General features: G+C 35.5%; 1 protein-coding gene across 1 annotated transcript in view; it reads left to right on the plus strand.

Annotated features, from left to right (window-relative positions):
* Positions 1 to 20491, plus strand: part of LOC140240217 (myosin-IIIb-like) — a 58620-nt gene that overhangs the window by 21970 nt on the left and 16159 nt on the right. Inside the window, exon 17 of the mRNA XM_072320009.1 lies at positions 14918 to 15178. Within this exon, the coding sequence (XP_072176110.1) occupies positions 14918 to 15178 (261 nt within the window). The remainder of the gene's footprint in view (positions 1 to 14917; positions 15179 to 20491) is intronic.

Below are 20491 nucleotides of genomic sequence, written 5' to 3' on the forward strand. Positions count from 1 at the left end.
GTAAGGTAATATCCACTAACAGCTGGCGAGAAAAGGACAAACCCAGCGGATTGGAGATGTTACACGTCATTATGGAGAACAAGTATGAATTTTGCCAAGTAAATGAAAGAAGTGTTATGGAAACTAAACGCGGTTGAAATGTGTACTTTTTGAAGTGCTTCATAAAGTATAATATTATCACGACATCCTGTTGAAAAAAAAATCAAGAATTTGCCCTTAAAAATGGTGAATTGTCTGCACAAGGCATTTGCTGCTGATATGATTATAACGGTTATGATGATCTAGGATATTATAACAATTAAATCATAATTACAACAATCTTCAACATGTTTATCGACGTACACACACAATAAGTGTATCATTATTTTATCATTATTATCATTCTTATTGCTTTTTATAATTATCATTATGATCATCACTGACATCATCATAATCATCACCATAACTATCATCTTACTAATATATCATCTTAAAATGGCATTATGGAAAAATGGAGGTCCTAAAAAATTTGGTATTTGCGAGGTACACGTTACCTACCTCCTGTTGATCCCTGACAGCTGAGATGAAACAGACTGTACCATCTAGCACACAGGGAGCAGGTGCAGTTTGCATGAGTTATAGCTCACGTCACTGGAAAAAAGAAAGAAGAAAAACACACATGCGCTTTAGATGAATTCAACTGATAACATGGGGATCGCCGAAAAAAAAAAGAAAAAAAAAAGCTTTGAGAACATAGACGGATGTTTTAGTCAGGAAGTCAGATTTTTATGTTTCCCGAAATAAAAGACCACCGCGTGATTACAATTACGAGTGAACGCTGCAGTCTATACGGCTTGCTGCACGGGGTTCAGCCGGCTCAGCGGGCAGCTAGTGCAGGGGCCATCCGGTAACAACAAGCTACAAAGTTAGAAATTGATGACGCATGCGTCCATAAACGCATCTCTTGAGCCATTTTAATGATATCCGATATAATAATCATAGCCAGAGCACCAAAACTAATATATACTGCAATTTTGTATATGATTATGAGATCTAGAAAATCGATACTTACACACCGAAAATGACAAATGTAAAGAGCCTGTTTATTTTTTCTTGTGTGTGTGTTGTTGTAGTTTGTTCGGTGATGTATACATCATGGTCATTCTATTGAATTGCAATTTCGTATTTCATACATATCTTAACTTATAATTTGCGCTGACATTAACCTGTGTGCAATTTTGAGCTGGCTTTTAAAAGGCATCGCGTAGTGACAAAACAGACAAACAAAAAACAAACAAATTAACAAACAATGAATTAATTTCCAAATCGAAAGTCGATGTCATTCTTTCATATATCCGACGAGATAATCATAGGTTTATATTCTTCAAGCTCAACTCTGTAGTACATACGTTCAGTTACAAATAAAAGTGTTTAAGGCATAATTTACCATTTCGGCGCATCTAAAGACTGCACATTAAGTATACCTGACTACGAAATACTTCTTGAGTAAAATCCTCTCGAATTCAACATTTTGCTTTATGCGTGACATCTCCTGTGAATTAAATTTACCGTAGCACTCTGGTGAGTTATTGACAAGTATGATGACTAAAAACAAGCCCTCACCAATCGCAGAATCCAATCTATCAGATTTAGGCTTTGTTATTTGCAACCAAAAAACAAAAAAAAAAAGAGAAAAAGAAAATCAAAATTGAAAACTGTAGATTTTTTTCGACGTAATACTTTTTACCACCCAATAGCACAAAAGCTGTTAACCATGCATGCAGTGTTAACGAAAGTGTCTTTTCTGATAAGGAATTCCACGACATAGATCCCGTCTCAATTATTTTTCGTGCCGTGAACAATAACTATTTTGGGGGGACTTTTGTCGTTTCTTTGCCATCTCTTTATTAGGAATGTTGGGTAAAAGTAATAAGAAAAAACACTGTTGTTGTTAAAGGGAAGATAAACCCCAAGAACAATGTGGATTGAGTGAAAGCAGCAACATTAGTAGAACACATCAGTGAAAGTTTGAAGAAAATCGGACAATCGATGCAAAAGTTATGAATTTTTAAAGTTTTGGTGTTGGAACCGCTGGATGAGGAGACTACTAGAGGTTATGACGTATGAGTGGACTACAATATCGAGAAAATATAAAGAAAATACTACAAAAATCCATTTTTCATGAAAATTACAAATTCCATCAACTTGATATTAACATATGTTAAGGGTAGCAATTATTCCCCCTGCTTTCTGAAAGCGGTTGGTCCACTGCTCTTTCATAATTCCAGAAAAGTGAAATTTTGTTGAATATCCTTTATATTTTCTTTGTATTGTTGTCCACTCATACGTCATATCCTCTAGTAGTCTCCTCATCCAGCGGTTCCAACACCAAAACTTTAAAAATTCATAACTTTTGCATCGATTGTCCAATTTTTCTCAAACTTTCACTGATGTGTTCTACTAATGTTGCTGCTTTCACTCAATCCACATTATTCTTTGGGTTTTGAATACCTTCCCTTTAAGGGTTACAATATATAGTCAGACATAATGTATAAATAGGTTGTATCTGGTCACCTAACAACAAAGGGCCAAGCATTCTATAGGGGTAGAACCAAACAGAAACTTCCAGAAACATAAAAACAAACAGATAAAATAATAAATATAGGCCTTGGTACAAAGATTTCTGGGAATGTCCCTCTTCTCTTCACACTGTCACGATCGATTTGTCAACCTCGCGTCCAGGGTGTTCACACGAGGTCGATAGTGCCGGTTCACGTTTCCGTTGGGGTGCGTGTGGAACCGGACTAATATCTGTGCATTTAGCAGGACAACAAAGTGTCCCCTCCCTACTGGGAAATCAATGCTTTAATGGTAAACATTTGAGGTGTATCGGCGGCCATCTAATCGTACCTCCATCTTGTCAGGCTGATATTTCCCGAAATTAATATCAATTTGACTTGTTCAAGACGACACGCGTTTCGATTTCGACGAAAAAAATGCCTAACATAACATTTTTTTTTTTTTTTTTCACAAAGAAAATTTATTCATATAAACATTCAGGTACAAAATAAAATAATGTCACATGCAGTACATAAAGAGAGATGATCGAAATTTGACAGGTAAATGCGAAACAGTTAAACAATATAAATACGATTCCAATTGATATTAGATACAAAACCTTTGGTTTTCTCAGACATATATTTGTCTATTTTCTGTGCTTGTTTTAAGAATTGACAAAATTGGCTAAAATGTAACGATTTCTTTTTATTTTTGACAGAAAATATGAAGTATTTTGCGTACAAATAAACCACGTTGTAACATTTTGGATTTTCTGTCGAACCAAGTATAAAGGAACTTTTAGTAATTTGAATTTTATTCTGTAACATAATTTCTTGTATTTGAGCGATAAATCTTTGGGTAACGTCACATTCCCAAAATAGATGTGCGATTGTTTCTGTGGAGCTCGAACAAAACGTACAGAGGTGTGTGTCAGATAGCCCCATTGCAAAAAGTAATTTGTTAACACCAATATTTCTATGTAAAATTTTGTACTGAAAATAACGAAGTCTTTGATTTAAAGTAGATGTAAAAGGAACATTATATATTTTAGTCCAGTCTAAGTTTTGATTAAAAATTTCTTCCCATTTCCTTTCTGATTTAGGTGGTTGAAATATCCTCTCACATAATATTCGATGTATATATCGACATATCTTAATTCTTTTAAACAAATTATATATTGCTTCTTCTTGTTGCGTCTTTATTTCATTATCATATACTGATTTCTCTTCAATATATTTTTTCCATTCTAAGGGGATTGCATGAATAACTGAAAAATATTCTAAAAAATTACAACAAACACCGTATTTATTGCGAAACTGTTCAAAATTTAAAAAAGATAAACCATCATCACTCAATAATTGTTTAATCTTTATTACACCCCTTTGAAACATCATTTTCTTAAATACAATCTCATTATTTATACGAATTAATGAATTAAACCATATTACTTGGTTTTTCACTTGTTCTACAGATAACTTGGGGGAAAAGGTATAATCACACCAAGCCCTAAGAATTTCACGTATAAAACTACTTTGTATCAAATTGATTTTGTTTTCTGTTCGGGCCATATTACAATACCAAATCATATTGTGCCCTAAGTTTTCTAAATAATATTCAAAGAAACATTTCCACTTTCCTCTATTTTGATCATTTAATAATCTTTTCACCCAAGTGATTTTAAGTCCTGAAATTACAGATGAAAAATGAAACATCTTTAAACCTCCCTGACAGTAATCTCCAATTATTGTGGTCCGACTGATTTTATCGGGTTTATCATCCCAGATAAAAGAAAATACTATTTGTTCTATTTCTTTTATAAATTGTGCTGGTGGAGAAGGTAATACCGAAAACAAAAAAATTAATTGAGAAAGAGCCAAAGATTTTAATATAACAATTTTCCCGATGGGTGTTAAATATCTTCTCGACCAAATTTTCAAAATTTCCAATAATTTTCTTTTCTTGGGTATATAATTCAACTCAAACATGTCATTTAAAGTTGTAGTGAATGTGATTCCGAGTAACTTAAATGGTCCACTAGAAAAACTAAAACCGGAGTTGTTTATATCTGGTGGATATGCTTTATAATAGCCAAGAGCCACAATCTCACTCTTATTACGGTTGATTGCTAAACCTGAAAAAATTCTAAATTGGTCCAATATTTGTAACAACCTAAAAAAAGAATTTGGATTTTTCAAAAAGAACGTAGTGTCGTCGGCATAAGCGCTGATAAGAATTTCACGGCCACAAACATTAATACCTTTTATGTTGAGATCATTTCTAACCCATATTGCAAGTATTTCACTACATAAAATATACAGTAACGGACTTAAAGGGCACCCTTGACGAACGCCACGTTGTAAATAAAAAAATTCAGAAGCGTGACCGTTGTTTACAACGCAAGACATTATATCAGTGTATAATATTTCAATCCATGTTATAAACTCTTGTCCAAAATTAAAAAAGTGCAATGTTTGAATAATAAAATTCCATTCTAATTTATCAAATGCCTTTTCAAAATCAGCCAAAAACATATACCCAGGAATATTCGTCTTATTCGTATAATCAATCATTTCAAGTGTTAATCTAATATTTTCTCCAATATATCTCCCTGGAAGAAATCCGGTTTGGTCATGATTTATAATTTCTGGCAAAACTTTTTTAAGACGAAGAGCCAAACATTTCGCAATGATTTTATAATCTGTATTCAAAATTGATATTGGTCGCCAATTCTTCAAATGTAATAAATCTTTATCTTTTTTAGGAATGAGATTTATAACACCTCTCCTTTGATCAACTGTTAATTTCTTATGAGCAAAGGAATAATGAAAACTTTGAATTAAACAATGACCAAGGTCTTGAATAAAAAACTTATAAAATTCAGAAGGAAAACCATCAGTTCCAGGGGTCTTATTATTGGGCATAGTTTTAAGTGCTTCAATGCATTCTTGCAAAGAAATTGGGCCTTCACATTTTAATTGCAAATCATCTGATAATTTGGGGGTTAGATTATCTTGATTTAATATTGCAAATCCCTTTAAATCAACAATGGGAGGGCTTTCAGTGGCATATAAATTTTCAAAAAATACTTTTTCAGCGTTGAGTATATCTTTTATAGAATTCAAAATCACACCATCCTCAGTGGATAAAGTTGTTATAGTTTTTAAACGTTGATTTCTTTTTTCTAAGTTAATAAAATATTTTGAATTTCGTTCTCCATATTCGACCCAATTAGCCCTTGAACGCCTAACATAACATGACACACATACGTGGTATATGAAATTCATAAATCTATAATGAGAAACAGGTTTGTCATTTGCCCGAGCTATATTCGGCAATAACTTGATAGTATTGCTCATAGACCTATACAGTATCACTTAAACTTTTGTCACCGTACAATATGATGCAGTGCGCGTACAGGCAAGTTTGATACTGCTGTTGGTTTTGATTATATCATTTTTGATGTTGATGGTATTCGATCGAGAAAAAATAAAAAACAACCCAACAACATTCGCTTCAAAGACCTAACCACAGCTCAAGCTAGGGAAGCAAGGTTTTATTTTTCTTTGTGTTAGCTAATTGCATTATCATGCTCTTCATTCTCGTGTTCTTGGGGTTAGGTTCGACATTCATCAACAGTAGTTCTTTTTAGGTGTGCGTTTGAGAATATTACCACGATTACAGAGCAAGATTTTTTGAGAACGACAAGCCACAACAGTTGTGCACAAGGTAATACAGAGGATCCATTCTTGTAGTGTTACCAAAGTATTCCAATTTTGTCGCATGACTCTCCCGTGAACTTCGCCAATTCCGTAACTACGGGAAAATGAGGAAAGACTCTTTAAGGGGTCTTAACATAGCATAAGGAACATTTCCGTCAGTTGTTAACGAGCAATTATTCCCTCCGTAAGCAGCGACCACCGACACCGTAAAACCACGGGAAAATCAGTCGCCTGGAAGTGGAATCTTTAAACCTAGTCTGCTATCCAGATGTTTGCTTCACGAACAATCCATACATCCATGCTATATTGGTGTAGGAACCTACAGAGATAGCTAGTGTACTGATAAACATTTTTTCCATTTAATAATTATGTGACGGAAAGCTCGACCCAACTCAAAAGGCAGCGATGAGTGTATCGAACTTCTGCACCGCACTGTCTAGATGCGAGTCTGGAAATCATTAGTATAATCCATGCGATTATATCGGTGACGATATTATTGTTGTGATCGGTATGATCACGGTCATGTGAGAATTGACGCAGGAATCTACACTAAGCTTTGGTTTCCCCTTCCCATGGTGCAACCGCACTGAGCAATAGCAATTTCCTGCGGAATGTAGACGTAATACGACGTGCGACAACGATACAAAAAGGAGTTGTCGTTGTTGTTTCTAGTCGCCGCGGTTGTTACTATTGGTGTTGTTGTTGTTGTTGTTGTTGTTGTTGTTGTTGTTGGTGGTGGTGGTGGTGGTGGTGGTGTTGCTGCTGCTGCTGCTGCTGCTGCTGCTGCTGTTGTTTCTGCTGCTTTTAGTACACTCGATATCCTTCCACGACATGACAACCCCGAAGATGATTATCATAATAACTGTCTCATGTAAAGGAAAGAAAAATCCTCCAAACTATCCAAATAAAACACCAGAGAAGTGAAACGTAATACTGTCCGATTCAGAAGTGTACCTTGGACACTGTTGGATGAGTATTATGTGGCCTGGTTGTGGCATAATATCTTTATTATTGAAAGAGAGTCAAGTTTATTGATACATGTACCACATTCACACTTTCTCTCGTAACAAACTGTTAACGACACTTAATATCAACAGCTTAGCAAATGCATGGAGCTACACGTTTGTATAGCTCCATGGCAAATGTAACTCTCTGCGTACCAATTTCCTCACCGTATACGAATTCAGTTTTGAACAAAAGATGAATCAAGCTATTCAACATGTTTTGATTAAGCTTCATGTCTTTACATAGACTGAATTTTTCGGCATGAATCATATTATTGATTACGCTTTAAATAATATTGTTCAATTTCGTTCTGTACGTTTTAAGAAAATTCACCTTCAAATAAAATGCAACTGAAGGGTTTTTACCCTCTCCCACTGATAAAATCATCATTGTTTGCTGTGATTTGTTGACATATGAAACATTTCAGCACAACAACGATCTTTTCGAAATTCACTTTACTGCTTAAAAATCAAAAGAAGAAAGAACTTTTTTTTTTAAATTGTCGAAGTTTTTAGTAAGAAAATTCTGCTGTTTGTCAACTTATATCAAAAACTGCTAATGAGCAGACTAGGTCGTACAAACATTTCCAAAGTACTTTAGTAACGAGAAGAACAAAATTAAGGTAACATTTTTTTTTTAGTTTGCTTGTTTGTTTGTTTGTTTGTTTATTTGTTTGTTTGTTTGTCTGTCTTTCTTTGCTCCCAAATAACATACCACAACATCCTTGAATATTTCAGGCGTAACGTCGAGGTCCATCATCTGTTCTTTCAGCTGCGATTGTTGTTGGGGACCAAGATGTTTGTAGTTCCGGCAGGTGGTGCAGAATCCTCATTTGGCGTAAGCGAATTGCAACGTCAATGTCACCACACAGTGTTTTCTCTTCTTCCGCTCTCCCTGCCCCACCCCCATCGCGTCTATTCGCTTCTCTGTATCCCCTAGCAACCGCTGACTCCGACAGGAAGTTGCTATATAGGTGTTTGCCTATTGTGTGTCATGCTTGTGTATTTGTGTGTATCATGCCTGTGTATTTGTGTGTGTTGCGCCGTGATATGATATGATCAGCTGCGCTCGTCGAGTACAGAGGATAATGAGCGTGATTCACGGCCAAGATTAATCACCGATAATAACCGATAGCTGACTTTTCGACAATCGATTCCGGTTTTGTCCATGCACGCCGTGTTTAAAGGGATCGTATAGTTTTGGTTGAAACCTAATTTCAGGTTTCTAACATTTTTTGGTGAGATAATGAGAAATCTCTTATGAAATATGAAAGAACATGTAATTCCATGAGGAATTCAACGTTTATTTGATGAAAATTGGTTTTGAAATGGCTGAGATATCTAAAACAGAGCGATTCTAATAAGTGTGGGACCCACACTTTTTTTTACGATCGCTTTGTTTTACTTTATATTTGGATGTTCCAGTCATGCCAAACCTGATTTTCATCAAATAAACTTTGAGTTCCTCTTAAAATGGTATGATCTGTACTATTTCATAAGTATTTTCTTGGTATCTCGCAAAAAGTTAAAAGCCCAATTCTCATCTCCACCAATACTGTACTATCCCTTTAATCGTTTGAATCGCGCAAACGCCGACAAACAAACAATGTCACTACCTCACCGATTCTTGGAAGTGTTGTTTGTTTGTTTGTTTATGTTTATATGTGTGTATACTTGCGTATAGTTGTTTGGCCGATTGCTTGTTTACAGTAACAGCCCTTAGCCACCAAGTGTAAGATATTAGACAACTAAGCGAATTAGACAAAATCAATGAATCATTATACATTTTGGTGATCGTCGGACAGATTCTGTACAATAAAAATATTGAAAATTATATTACTATTCAACGAAGTCTTTGAAGTAAATTATCAGTAATCGAAGTAAAAATCACATTAATCGTTATGATAATTATGGTATAGTTCTTGCCCGTGTGTATCTGAGGAATGTTTGAACACGGTCTCTGTATTGGCTTTGTAGTATATTTTTTTTTATTATTATTACTATCGACTTTGTAGCCAACTTTGGTAATGATCGATACGCCTTCAAAATGAAAGAAACTTGACACAATTCATTACAGGAGGGACATTTCCAATCACGAAACTTCCAGTACACGCGATATCATGCACATGTAACAAAAACAAAAATAAAAACACGCATAAAGTCCCCCAGAGGTATATAAAAGATGTATTTTGATGATATATTTCAAGTTGTAAAGTGCGATAAAACTGACAGACGTGTGAAAGCTCTGTAAGAAAGAGACATATAAAAGCTGAACAGAAATGAAGCTGCATGGTGAAATATTAATGATTTTCTTTATTACAATCTGAACCTAAATTATCCATAGGATCGTCAATGAGTTATGACCTGTATTCTTTACGAACTTCTGTTTTACGTTAATATTCAGTTATAACTTAAAATTCCATGCGGAATTTGGGGTAGAAAATTATAAATTGTCGTTCGACTAAGGTCAAGAAAGTTAACTCTTGACAGAAAAAAAATACACTGAAGAAAACGTATGCAATAGTGCGTCTCTTCTTCTTCTTTACAATGAAACACGGAATAAAGAAGAAAATAAAGTATGCAAATAATGAAATGAAGAGGAAATATAAAATGAGCGACTATACAAGACATACGATGCAAAAACAACTGTGAAAGGTATAGAGCAAAATGCACAATTTCCTTTAACATAATGTTGGGTATTCTTCCTGATTTCGTTCCTTTTTTTTTGTAAAGAATTTTATTCATATAAACATTCAGGTACAAATTAAATGTTACATACAATGCATAAAGACAAATGATCCAAATTTGACAGGCAACTACGAAACAACTAATAGTATATGCGACTTCATGATATTAGAAAATAAACCTTTAGTTTTCTCAGACATATATTCGTCTACTTTCTTCGCTTGCTTTAAGAAATGACAAAATTGGCTAAAGTGTAACGATTTCTTTTTATTTCTTACAGAAAAGTTGCGCATAAAAAAACCACGTTGTAACATTTTGAATTTTCTGTAGAACCAAGTATAAAGGAACTTTTAGTAATTTGAATTTTATTCTGTAACATGATTTCCTGTATTTGAGCAATAAACCTTTGGGTAGCATCACATTCCCAAAACAAATGTGCAATTGTTTCTGTGGAGCTCGAACAAAACGTACAGAGGTGTGTGTCAGATAGTCCCATTGCAAAAAGTAATTTGTTAACACCAATATTAGTCTATGCAGAATTTTATACTGAAAATAACGAAGTCTTTAATTCAGAGTAATTGTAAAAGGAACATTATATATTTTAGTCTTATCTAAGTTTTGGTTGAATATTTCTTCCCATTTCCTTTCTGATTTAGCAGTGTTTAGGTGGTTGAAAAATTATTTCTGCAAAATTATTTCTCGCAATATAGGTATTTTGAATAGACTGAAATTCTATATTCCTGAAAAGACCCTATTAGTGTTATACTCCTCTTTGATACTCCCTTACCTTAATTATGGAATTTTAGCTTGGGGCAATACTCATCAGACACTGCTGAATAGAGTGTTATTATTGCAAAAGAAAGCCCTCCGTATTATTTCTAATTCTCCTACACGTTCACATACAAATGCATTGTTTGACTGTTATAAGCTATTAAAAATCAACGAATTATTCTTATTTAACTTAGGTCAAATCATGTACATGTATGATAAAAATTTACTCCCACCTATCTTTGGTTCTATGTTTCAAAAAAATCAATCATTCCATGATTACCCCACCCGGCGTTCTAACGAGTTTCATTTACCACTTCTTCGAACGATTTTAGCAAAGAATACACTTATTTACACTGGACCAAATTATTGGAATTCCCTGAATCATGATTTAAAATCTGCCCCATCTATATACTCCATTAAAAGGAGATTAAAGTCTTTTCTTTTACAATCTGATAATGACGACTCGAAGAATCAGATTAGTTAATAGGCTTATTTTGTAACTCATCCGCAATATCGGCATTGCCGTTCTCTTTACTATTGTAGCTATTGCTCAAGCCTTGATTATAAGATTTTCTTTAACCCATACTTCGCAGTTGAAGGATTTGTTCTATATTCTTTTTTCTCTTTCTCTTTCTTCCTCAAACCTCCGAGGATCGTTGTCTGTGTTGCATATTCCTGTCTATTCTGTTACCTCTTTATCACGCTATAGTCTTGTTTCCTCTTGTGTCGTCAAGTCTGTTTGTTTCTTGTTTTTCCTCCTACAAGTAGTCTTGTTGCTGTCCCAGTCCTGTTACATGTTCATAACTCTGTTTGTTGTTGTTTTATGTATAACTGTTTGTTCGTCTGTCTCTTAGTGGGCTCCCAAACTTTTTTGTGACGAACTTTTTGTGCGGATATTTTGCTGTTTTCAATTCAATTTTTACATCGGGCTTCTAATACAAGAAGGGCCCACACTCTACAAGCTCTATCTCTTTAGTGGGTCCCTCCGTTTTTTTCACACAATGCATATATTGAAAACTATTTCACTTTCGTGATCTTAGCACCTATTGCAATGTATCGCTACTGTTAGTTTTTTTCCTATTATTGTTGTCTTCTCTATACAATTGTATGCATTGTTTTTGTCACTTTTGTCTCAGAAAGTGAGATTTATGTTTGTATATTGTGGAAAAAACGAATAAATGTGAACTTGAACTTGAACTTGAACTTGAACTTGAACTTGAAATACTCTATCACATAATGTTCGGCGTACATATCGAAATATCTTAAATCTTCTGAACAAATTGTATATCGTATCTTCTTTTATCTAATTTTATCTGGTTTATCATCCCAGATAAAAGAAAATACTATTTGCTCTATTTCTTTTATAAACTGTGCTGGTCGAGAAGGTAATACCGAAAACAGAAAAATTAATTGGGAAAGAGCCAAAGATTTTGATGTAACAATTTTCCCGATGGGGGTTAAATGTCTTCTCGACCAAATTTTCAAAATCTCCAACAATTTTCTTTCTTTTTTTTTTTAATTATGTAATTCAACTCAAACATATCATCTAAAGTTGTAGTGAACGTGATCCCGAGTAACTTAAACGGTCCACTAGAAAAACTAAAACCGGAGTTGCTTATATCTGGTGGATGTGCTTTATAATAACCAAGAGCCGCACTTTCACTTTTATTCCCGTTAATTGCTGAACCTGAAAAAAATATAATTGGTCCAATATTAAATATTTTTGTATATATATCAAATATATATTAATTATGATATATGATATATAAAATATATTTTGTATACATATTAAATATATTTTGTAACAACCTAAAAATAGAAATTGGATTTTTCAAAAAGAAAGCAGTGTCGTCGGCATAAGCGCTAATAAGAATTTCGCGGCCACATACATTGATACCTTTTATGTTAAAATCATTTCCAATCCATATTGCAAGTATATCACTACATGAAATATACAGTAACGGACTTAACTTGACGAACACCACGTTGTAAATGAAAGAATTCATAACCGTGACCGTTATTTACAACGCAAGACATTATATTTGTGTATGATATTTCAGTCCATCTAATAAACTCTTGCCCCAAATTAAAAAATGCAATGTTTGAAAAATAAAATTCCATTCTTAAGACTAATTTATAAAATGCTTTTTCAAAATCTGCCAAAAACATAAACCCAGGAGTTTTATTTGTAAAATCAATCATTTCAAGTGTTAATCGAATACTTTCTCCAATATATCTCCCTGGAAGAAATCCAGTTTGGTCATGATTTATTATTTCTGGCAAAACCTTTTTAAGACGAAGAGCCAAACATTTCGCAATAATTTTATAATCTGCATTCAAAATTGATATCGGTCGCCAATTCTTTAAATATAATAAATCTTTATCTTTTTTAGGAATAAGATTTATAACACCTCTCCATTGATCAAGTGTTAATTTCTTATGAACAAAATAATAATGAAAACTTTGAATCAAACAGTGACCGAGGTCCTGAATAAAAAAAAAAAAAACAAAACGTATAGAATTCAGAAGGAAAACCATCAGTTCCAGGGGTCTTATTATTGGGCATAGTTTTAAGTGCGTCAATACATTCCTGCAGTAAGAAATTGGACCTTCGCATTTTAATTGCAAATCATCTGATAATTAGGAGGTTAAATTATCTTGATTTAATGATGAATATCCATTTAAATCAACAATGGGAGGGCTTTCAGTGGCATATATTTTTTTTCAAAGAATTATTTTTCAGCATTAAGTATATCTTTTATAGAATTCAGAATCACACCATCCTCAGCATATTAAGTTCGTTTCCCTTTGTTTCCCTTTGTGTGGAATATCTCAGCCTTTTCAAAACCGATTTTCATTAAAAAAAAACTTTTAAATTCTCTTAGACCCGTTTGCTCTTTAATTTTTCATAAATTCATGAGAGGTTTGCAATCATCTCGTAAAAATTAAAATCTGGGTCAACCTCTCAGATTTTTTTTTTTTTTTTTTTTTGGCAGTGGCATAGAAATTTCTCGACAGTCGCATTTTGAATGTTGCTATCGCTTGCCGTTAAGAATAACAGTTGTTGTTGTCGGTCGTTGTAATCCTTCCCATGATCGTCATGCCTGGGGTTTCCCGCTTTCATCACTCTTAACAAACACAGAAGACATGATGACTTATTCATTCACATCTTGCTGATATTGACCTTGTCTTAAACAGGTACCACAATTATATGTTACTTCGGTCAAAGTTTACGAATGAAAAGCTACCAAACAACAATTAGTCGGAGACTGAGATGGTATCCCAAGAAAATCCACGATTAACTCATTGCTTGCATATAATCATGCCTTTTCCTTACTTCATTAGTGTTGACCACGCCAAATGACTCCGAACTGTACCTCAAACATAAATTCGAAATCATTTCAGCGCCCTTTAAAGGGACTTTAAAGTACTGGTTGAGGTGAGGATTTAGGTTTATAACATTTTTTCGGTGAGATAATGAGAAACCTCTTATGAAATATGAAAAACATGTAATTTCAAGAAGGATTTCGTTCCTTGTCATCCATGTCAATACCACTTTTTTTTTTGTTAAGATTGAATATTGGTAGCAAATTTCAGCGGGGCAAAGACAACCCTCAAAGCTACAGTCCATTAAGATCCCCTGCCGTATATGTAGGGACCTTGATCTTGTAGTTGACGGGATGGTATAGTTTTGGTTGAGGTCGGGATTCAGGTTTTAGCTTTTTTTTAATCAATCAGAAACCACTTAGATGAAATATTACAGAGCATACGATTCTAAGAGGATATTAAGCTTTATTTGATGAAAATCGGTTTTAAAATCGATGAGATATACGAAAGCAAAGTGGTCCTCATAAAAGTTGGGACCCACTTTTCACTACAGAACCACTTTGTTTCCTCAGCCCTTTCAAAACCGATTTTCATCAAATAAACTTTTAAATTCTCTTATACCCGTTTGCTCTTTAATGTTTCATAAATTCATGAAAGGTTTGCAATCATCTCGTAAAAAGTTAAAATCTGGGTCAACGTCTCAGATTGTTTGTTGTTGTTTTTTTCGGCAGTGGCATAGAAATTTCTCGACAGTAGCACTTCGAATGTTGCTATCGCTTGCCTGTTAAGAATAACAGTTGTTGTTGTCGATTGTGTTAATCTTTTCCCATGATCGTCATGCCTCCGATTTCCCGCTTTCATCACCCTCACCAGGTCTTCCTCAAATACTGGCACACGGAAAAACTCGACACCCGAATGGACCAACTCCTGGCTCAGGTCGTGACGTGTCAGCGCGTTGCTAGGGGGCGGGCCGCGCGCATGCGCTACTCGATCCTGAGGAATCGTGTACTCCGCGACCAGCAAGACGCGATGTCATTTTTCGCTCAGATTGAGAGGAGGACGGACCACGTCTATACAGCCATGGTGAGACTAGACCGCAGAGACAAGGAACGCTTCGACCTCAAGAAGCGGCAGGTGAGTCTCAGTCCTTGTCATCTTTCATCGAAGTTTTCTTTTATTCCAAACAGTTATTTAATACTCTTAATGGCTGCTGCTCCGATGAGCTTTATTAATAATTCTTTAACAGACTTATTTCTATCATTCTTCTTAATTCCTGTTTGCACTTCTTCCAATTTACTGTGCAGTTGTTTCTATGGACCATATCTCAGCCTATACATCTTAATTGCAATATCGCAACAACCTCTAGAGAAGCAATAATCGTAGAAATACAAGAGAATGTGAAACAGGAATTGCTTTTAGACTGCCCAATACGTGTTTTCAATGGATCTTTCTGTAATAATCTCCGTTTATCCCGTTTTCTGATCAGCAGAACTATCAAGACTTTTGTTGCACACCTTACCCTAAAAGCAAAAATGTGTTTGAAGACAGGGAATATTGTTCTCCTAACTTTGTGCTACATGGCAGGCCTTTCAACGCTGAAGACCTCCAACATCGTCTTCGATGTCATTGGCATGAAGTTGTTGTCATAAATCCTCTAATATTGATATTTGAATCAGTGTACGTTTTTTTTTTCTTGATTGTGCATTTTATTTGAGGTGTTTATCGAATGCTCTCGAAATTTCATGTTCAGAGACCTTTCACTTTCACGGGGTATCTGTATTCCGATACTTTTTTGGACCAAAAATTGACAGCTATATAGGTGTCAAGACTCAAAATTTCTACTCAGTTGATACCAGTAATATCACCTCAATAGAGCGTCGTGATCTGGATTGCTCTAAAGGCATAATGTTCCCTAAGATCATGACGATAAAAGGCAAACGTTGATGGAGTATCAAACGCAAACCATGATATTCTCAGAGTGTATAATGATGACTCGACCTTTTGAGACTTACCCAAGTTTTCAGGTTTTCGACCTCATAGTCACAACTGGAATCTTCACTTATCTTGAACTTCATTTCCTTACTTCTCAAAGACAGTTGAAAGAGCTCAAATTATTCTTTTGCGACAAACTGCAGAAGCTATTTTCAACGATCGACTTTGCTATTCAACAAGCAAACAAAATCAAACACAGAAGATATGATGACTTATTCATTCATTCACATCTTGCCGATATTGACCTGGTGTTGCACCACAATGATATCATACGTTATTTCGGTCAAAGTTTACGAATGAAAAGCTACCGAACAGCGTGACAGTTTGGAGAGTGTCTGTTACTGAAATGGTATCCCAAGACAATCCACGATTAACTCCTTGCTAGCAGATAATCAAGCCTTTTGTTTACTTTATTAGTGGTGGCCACGCCAAATGACCCGAGTTATAACTTAAACATAAATTCGAAATCATTTCATTGCCCTTTAGCACTACGGGCTCCACAGGCTGCAATCCCCAACCGCACGTCCTCATAGAATTAAAACGTTGTGCAGCGTTGAGTACCGACTCACAGAGAAAATCCCATGACCTTGAATTAAAAAAAGACAGATCTACAATGGCATTAATGAGTCATGCTACTAAATCTAAATGCGCAAAAAATTAATATGAAAATAGTTTTAAATAACTTATTAAAGAGGCATTCTTTTTGATAATAGCTAAAGAGCCGCAAGAGGGGAACACATAATGTTATGGTGTGCGCATTCTGCATTCTAAGAAATAAGCTAGCACTGGGGATTATGTAGGTGGGCGAGGTATGGACAGTGTAGTAATAATTAAGTTCCATAACGGCGGAAGACCCATTTTATGCCGTGGTCCCACGCGTTGTGTTTGGTGTGACTGCGACAGGTGCAGCAACAGCCCCCTACTTGCACGTGGGCGTTGGGCTTTGGACCTGTGAATGTACTGTCTGAAATGAGTCATGTTTGAAGTCGGGGAAAACTTAGTCTTTTAGGACCGGTTCAAGCATTGTTTCATGATTCCCTTGAATGTACCCCAAGTCAGAATTTGACGATGGCGGAGCAGGAAACTCTTGTTGTCAATTCCTTAGCGAAAGGGAGAAGCGGAAATCTAATCTAAGTCATAGCCAGAAGGCTTACAGAGTACGTGGTATGCTTTCTGTTTTCTGTTCATGCAAGGAATAATCAGGTCTTCGCTCGCGAAGGACGAATTTATAGACAGTCTCAATATCTTTTAGTCTAGTTTAATGTGCTCTTATAAAGTCACTCAGTTATGTCTGACCTTTTAAATAGTCTTCGGCGTGATTCCATGTTTATCATCGTCGTCATCATCATCATCATCATCATCATCATCATCATCATTGTTCTCATCTTATTGTTCTCACCTACAAATTCCTAACAGACAATAATAACTGTATACTATAGACCAAGCTTAAACTATGCAACATATTTGGCATATATTTGGGTAAGAAACACAATACTAACTTTCCCTTGCATTATCTTCGAATTCTTAAGGCGATGTGAGTCTGGCATAGAAATACCTTGAATTCCTTGATTCGACTAGATGGTTCCATTATGTGGTCTTCATTGAAAAGTTCTGTATATTTCTTTAACTCCCTGCTTAGTCGTACAATAGATGATCCAATTGTAATATTGACATTAAGTACGTCTACCGGGTGACAAGTTGCTTTTGGTCGAAACAGAAATTATATCCTCACCCAGAGAAGTGATGATTCTCATCCTAAAAACTAAGCATGCAGTGTTCAAGCACGATCGATACATACATGTAAAGTGAAGGATGCTCCCGTAATTTGAGATGTTTCTGAACACCTATCGTCAGCACGATTGTATACATACCATTATTTTTAAAAGCAGACATAACGTTCTGTACGTGATTCAAGGCTGTACTTGAAATTAGAATGGAAGTTTTGTTTGTATATAGGATGATGGTGCCTTTGGAATCGATGGTATAACAGTGATGATAATACTATTGATCGCAACGCTAATAATTTTGATACAATTACATGATAAACATAATATTGATTTATGACTACTTTTCATCTTATATCGTTAAATTGTTGTAGTACAGAAGCAGTGTTATTGCCGTTGTTGGCATTGCGACCATTGTCATTATCATTCCAGTGATAGTGACAATTTTCTTGCAGCATTTTCAAGGGTAAATTCCTCGCATAGGCTGTCAGCAACTTTCTAACCCTTTTGTCGTGGCGGGTCTCAATATAGGCCTATATTACACACACACACACATCTTTCTTCAAGATGGTTCCTGCATTCCAAGGTATCAAATCCTACACGTGGGCCATGGATACATAAATGGGGAAATTATTTCATCCAAAGAGAAAATTCGTCGGAAAGTAACTCAAACTCAGAATAGATTTGCGACTTCTCAACAAACTCTTAAAGCGCTCCTTCGTGTTTACGAGGAAACAAGCAGCAAGGTACCGCTGTATATGGCCGAGAGTTTCCCGTGACTCGGTGATCTAATATCCGTGTGTGGAAATTGCTTCTAAAAATAATGGTTCCAGTTTTGCAGTGACCGACCATAAAGCAAAAATATCAAATAGGTACAAACATAACTTCTTGAAAACTTTACCTTATGTTTTCTCCCTCTCACTGCCCACTGCAAATTCTTGCGTTGAGTAACCTCTCCCCGTCACACCCCAAATTGAACCAAAGGGATACAGACGGTTTTTCGAAGTAATTCTAACTTCATGTAAGTGAAGAAGCCAATTGTGTCGATACGAAAACGTCATGCGTGTTTAATTCCCCTTTAATTTCTTTAATCTTGAAAAGACTTTAGAAAAATAATGATGCAAATTGCAGGGCAAATTGGAGTGAGCATAAATGTAGAATTAAAGTTCGCTTATCTATCAACTGCCGAGAATATCAATTTGAATGCTTATCGTGATCTGTGAAACCTTTTTTTTTTTTGGGATTCATAGTCCGTTCAAGTGACGAATACTCTTATATATAGCCACCGACAGCTTGCAAGACGTATACATTCGAAATTGCACACATAGATCAAGATCATTGTATGGTGCACATTTCATCTAATAATGCAGGTAACCCAGGGAGGTGGAAGAGAGATCCACGTCCCTGGTTAACTTGTGCACGTGTCTGAAGTAAGATGCGTTGTACCTCTGAATCAAAGCGTTTCAAAGTGAGATGGAGAGGGGATGGCATCCACGCGCGCGCACACACACACACACACACACACACACACACACACAATATCAAATTCTCTGCTCCTTGGCATGAAGAAAAGTCGCCAATGAAGAATTGCTGCATTATAATTTCACAACAGCTGCAATCAATGGATTAGTGTCATCAAGGAGGTATCCCTGGTACCATCAAGAACGTTCATAACTACAGAAGATGTACGTAGACCAACAGAATGTGGTGATAATGTATGTCGTGTCTCGGCAAATATTCTCTATGCGTGGAAGAAGTGCACAGTTATTTGTTTAAAAAAAATCATAGAGAAGCAAGGTAATGGAATTTCAAGATATTAAATTTATGATATTTATCATATCAACCGGATTATTCTCGTCATTTCATCTCAGAGCGTTTATGCTGAATTTTGCTGCTTTTCATTTTTTTTTCTTTTCAGGCATCAGTTCATGGTTTCTGTATCTGTTAAAAGAATGATGTAATGAAAGAACATAACAAACAAAACAAAACAAAACAAAACGGAGAGACGTAATGTTGGGTAACTTGCACCCTTTCAAGCTCCTTTGTTTTATCTTCCAAAATTATATTCAGTTGTAAACTTCAAAAATATTAATTATCTCCCAAGGCATTGAAGGATCATGGTCAACTTTGATGTCTTCAAGCGGGTATATGAACTTTGTGATGAGCCATAACTCCTGGCGTGAGGAAGCTCGGTGTTCCGCTCGATAAGGGAACACCGGGAGGGCAATCATATCACGCTCAGGTTTGCAAATGCCTTGAACGGGATTCGAACCGACACAAAGCGACGGTATCACGCTGGGATTGTATCTGACAGCAGTAACATCACTTTTCTGGACAGGTGGTGGTGGTGGGTGGGTGGGGGGGGGGGGGTATGCAGAAGAACCAAGAAGAAACTTGTCATTATTTTCAGAGCTAAGCAAAACTTAATGATGCGTGTATTTTGGAGACCTATCGGTGCTAGATGGCTTCTGAAATCATTATTCATAGTTTGGATTCAGAGCTTTTAAGCAAACATGAAAATAATGATATAATGCTCGGCAGGGAAGGTGGACGGTCCTTTGATTATATTTCCCCCTACCCCCGCAAAAAAAAAAAAAAAAAACAAGTAGGCCTAAACAAGAGACTGTAAACTCATGATTGCTCATATCAGGTGTACGAGAGCGTCTTAAAGTTAAAGGAGGTCAGCGAAAAAAACAAAAACAAAACAAAACAAAATAAAAAACGAGAGTCA

Source organism: Diadema setosum, chromosome 16, assembly GCF_964275005.1.
Source record: "Diadema setosum chromosome 16, eeDiaSeto1, whole genome shotgun sequence".
Lineage (NCBI taxonomy): Eukaryota > Metazoa > Echinodermata > Echinoidea > Diadematoida > Diadematidae > Diadema > Diadema setosum.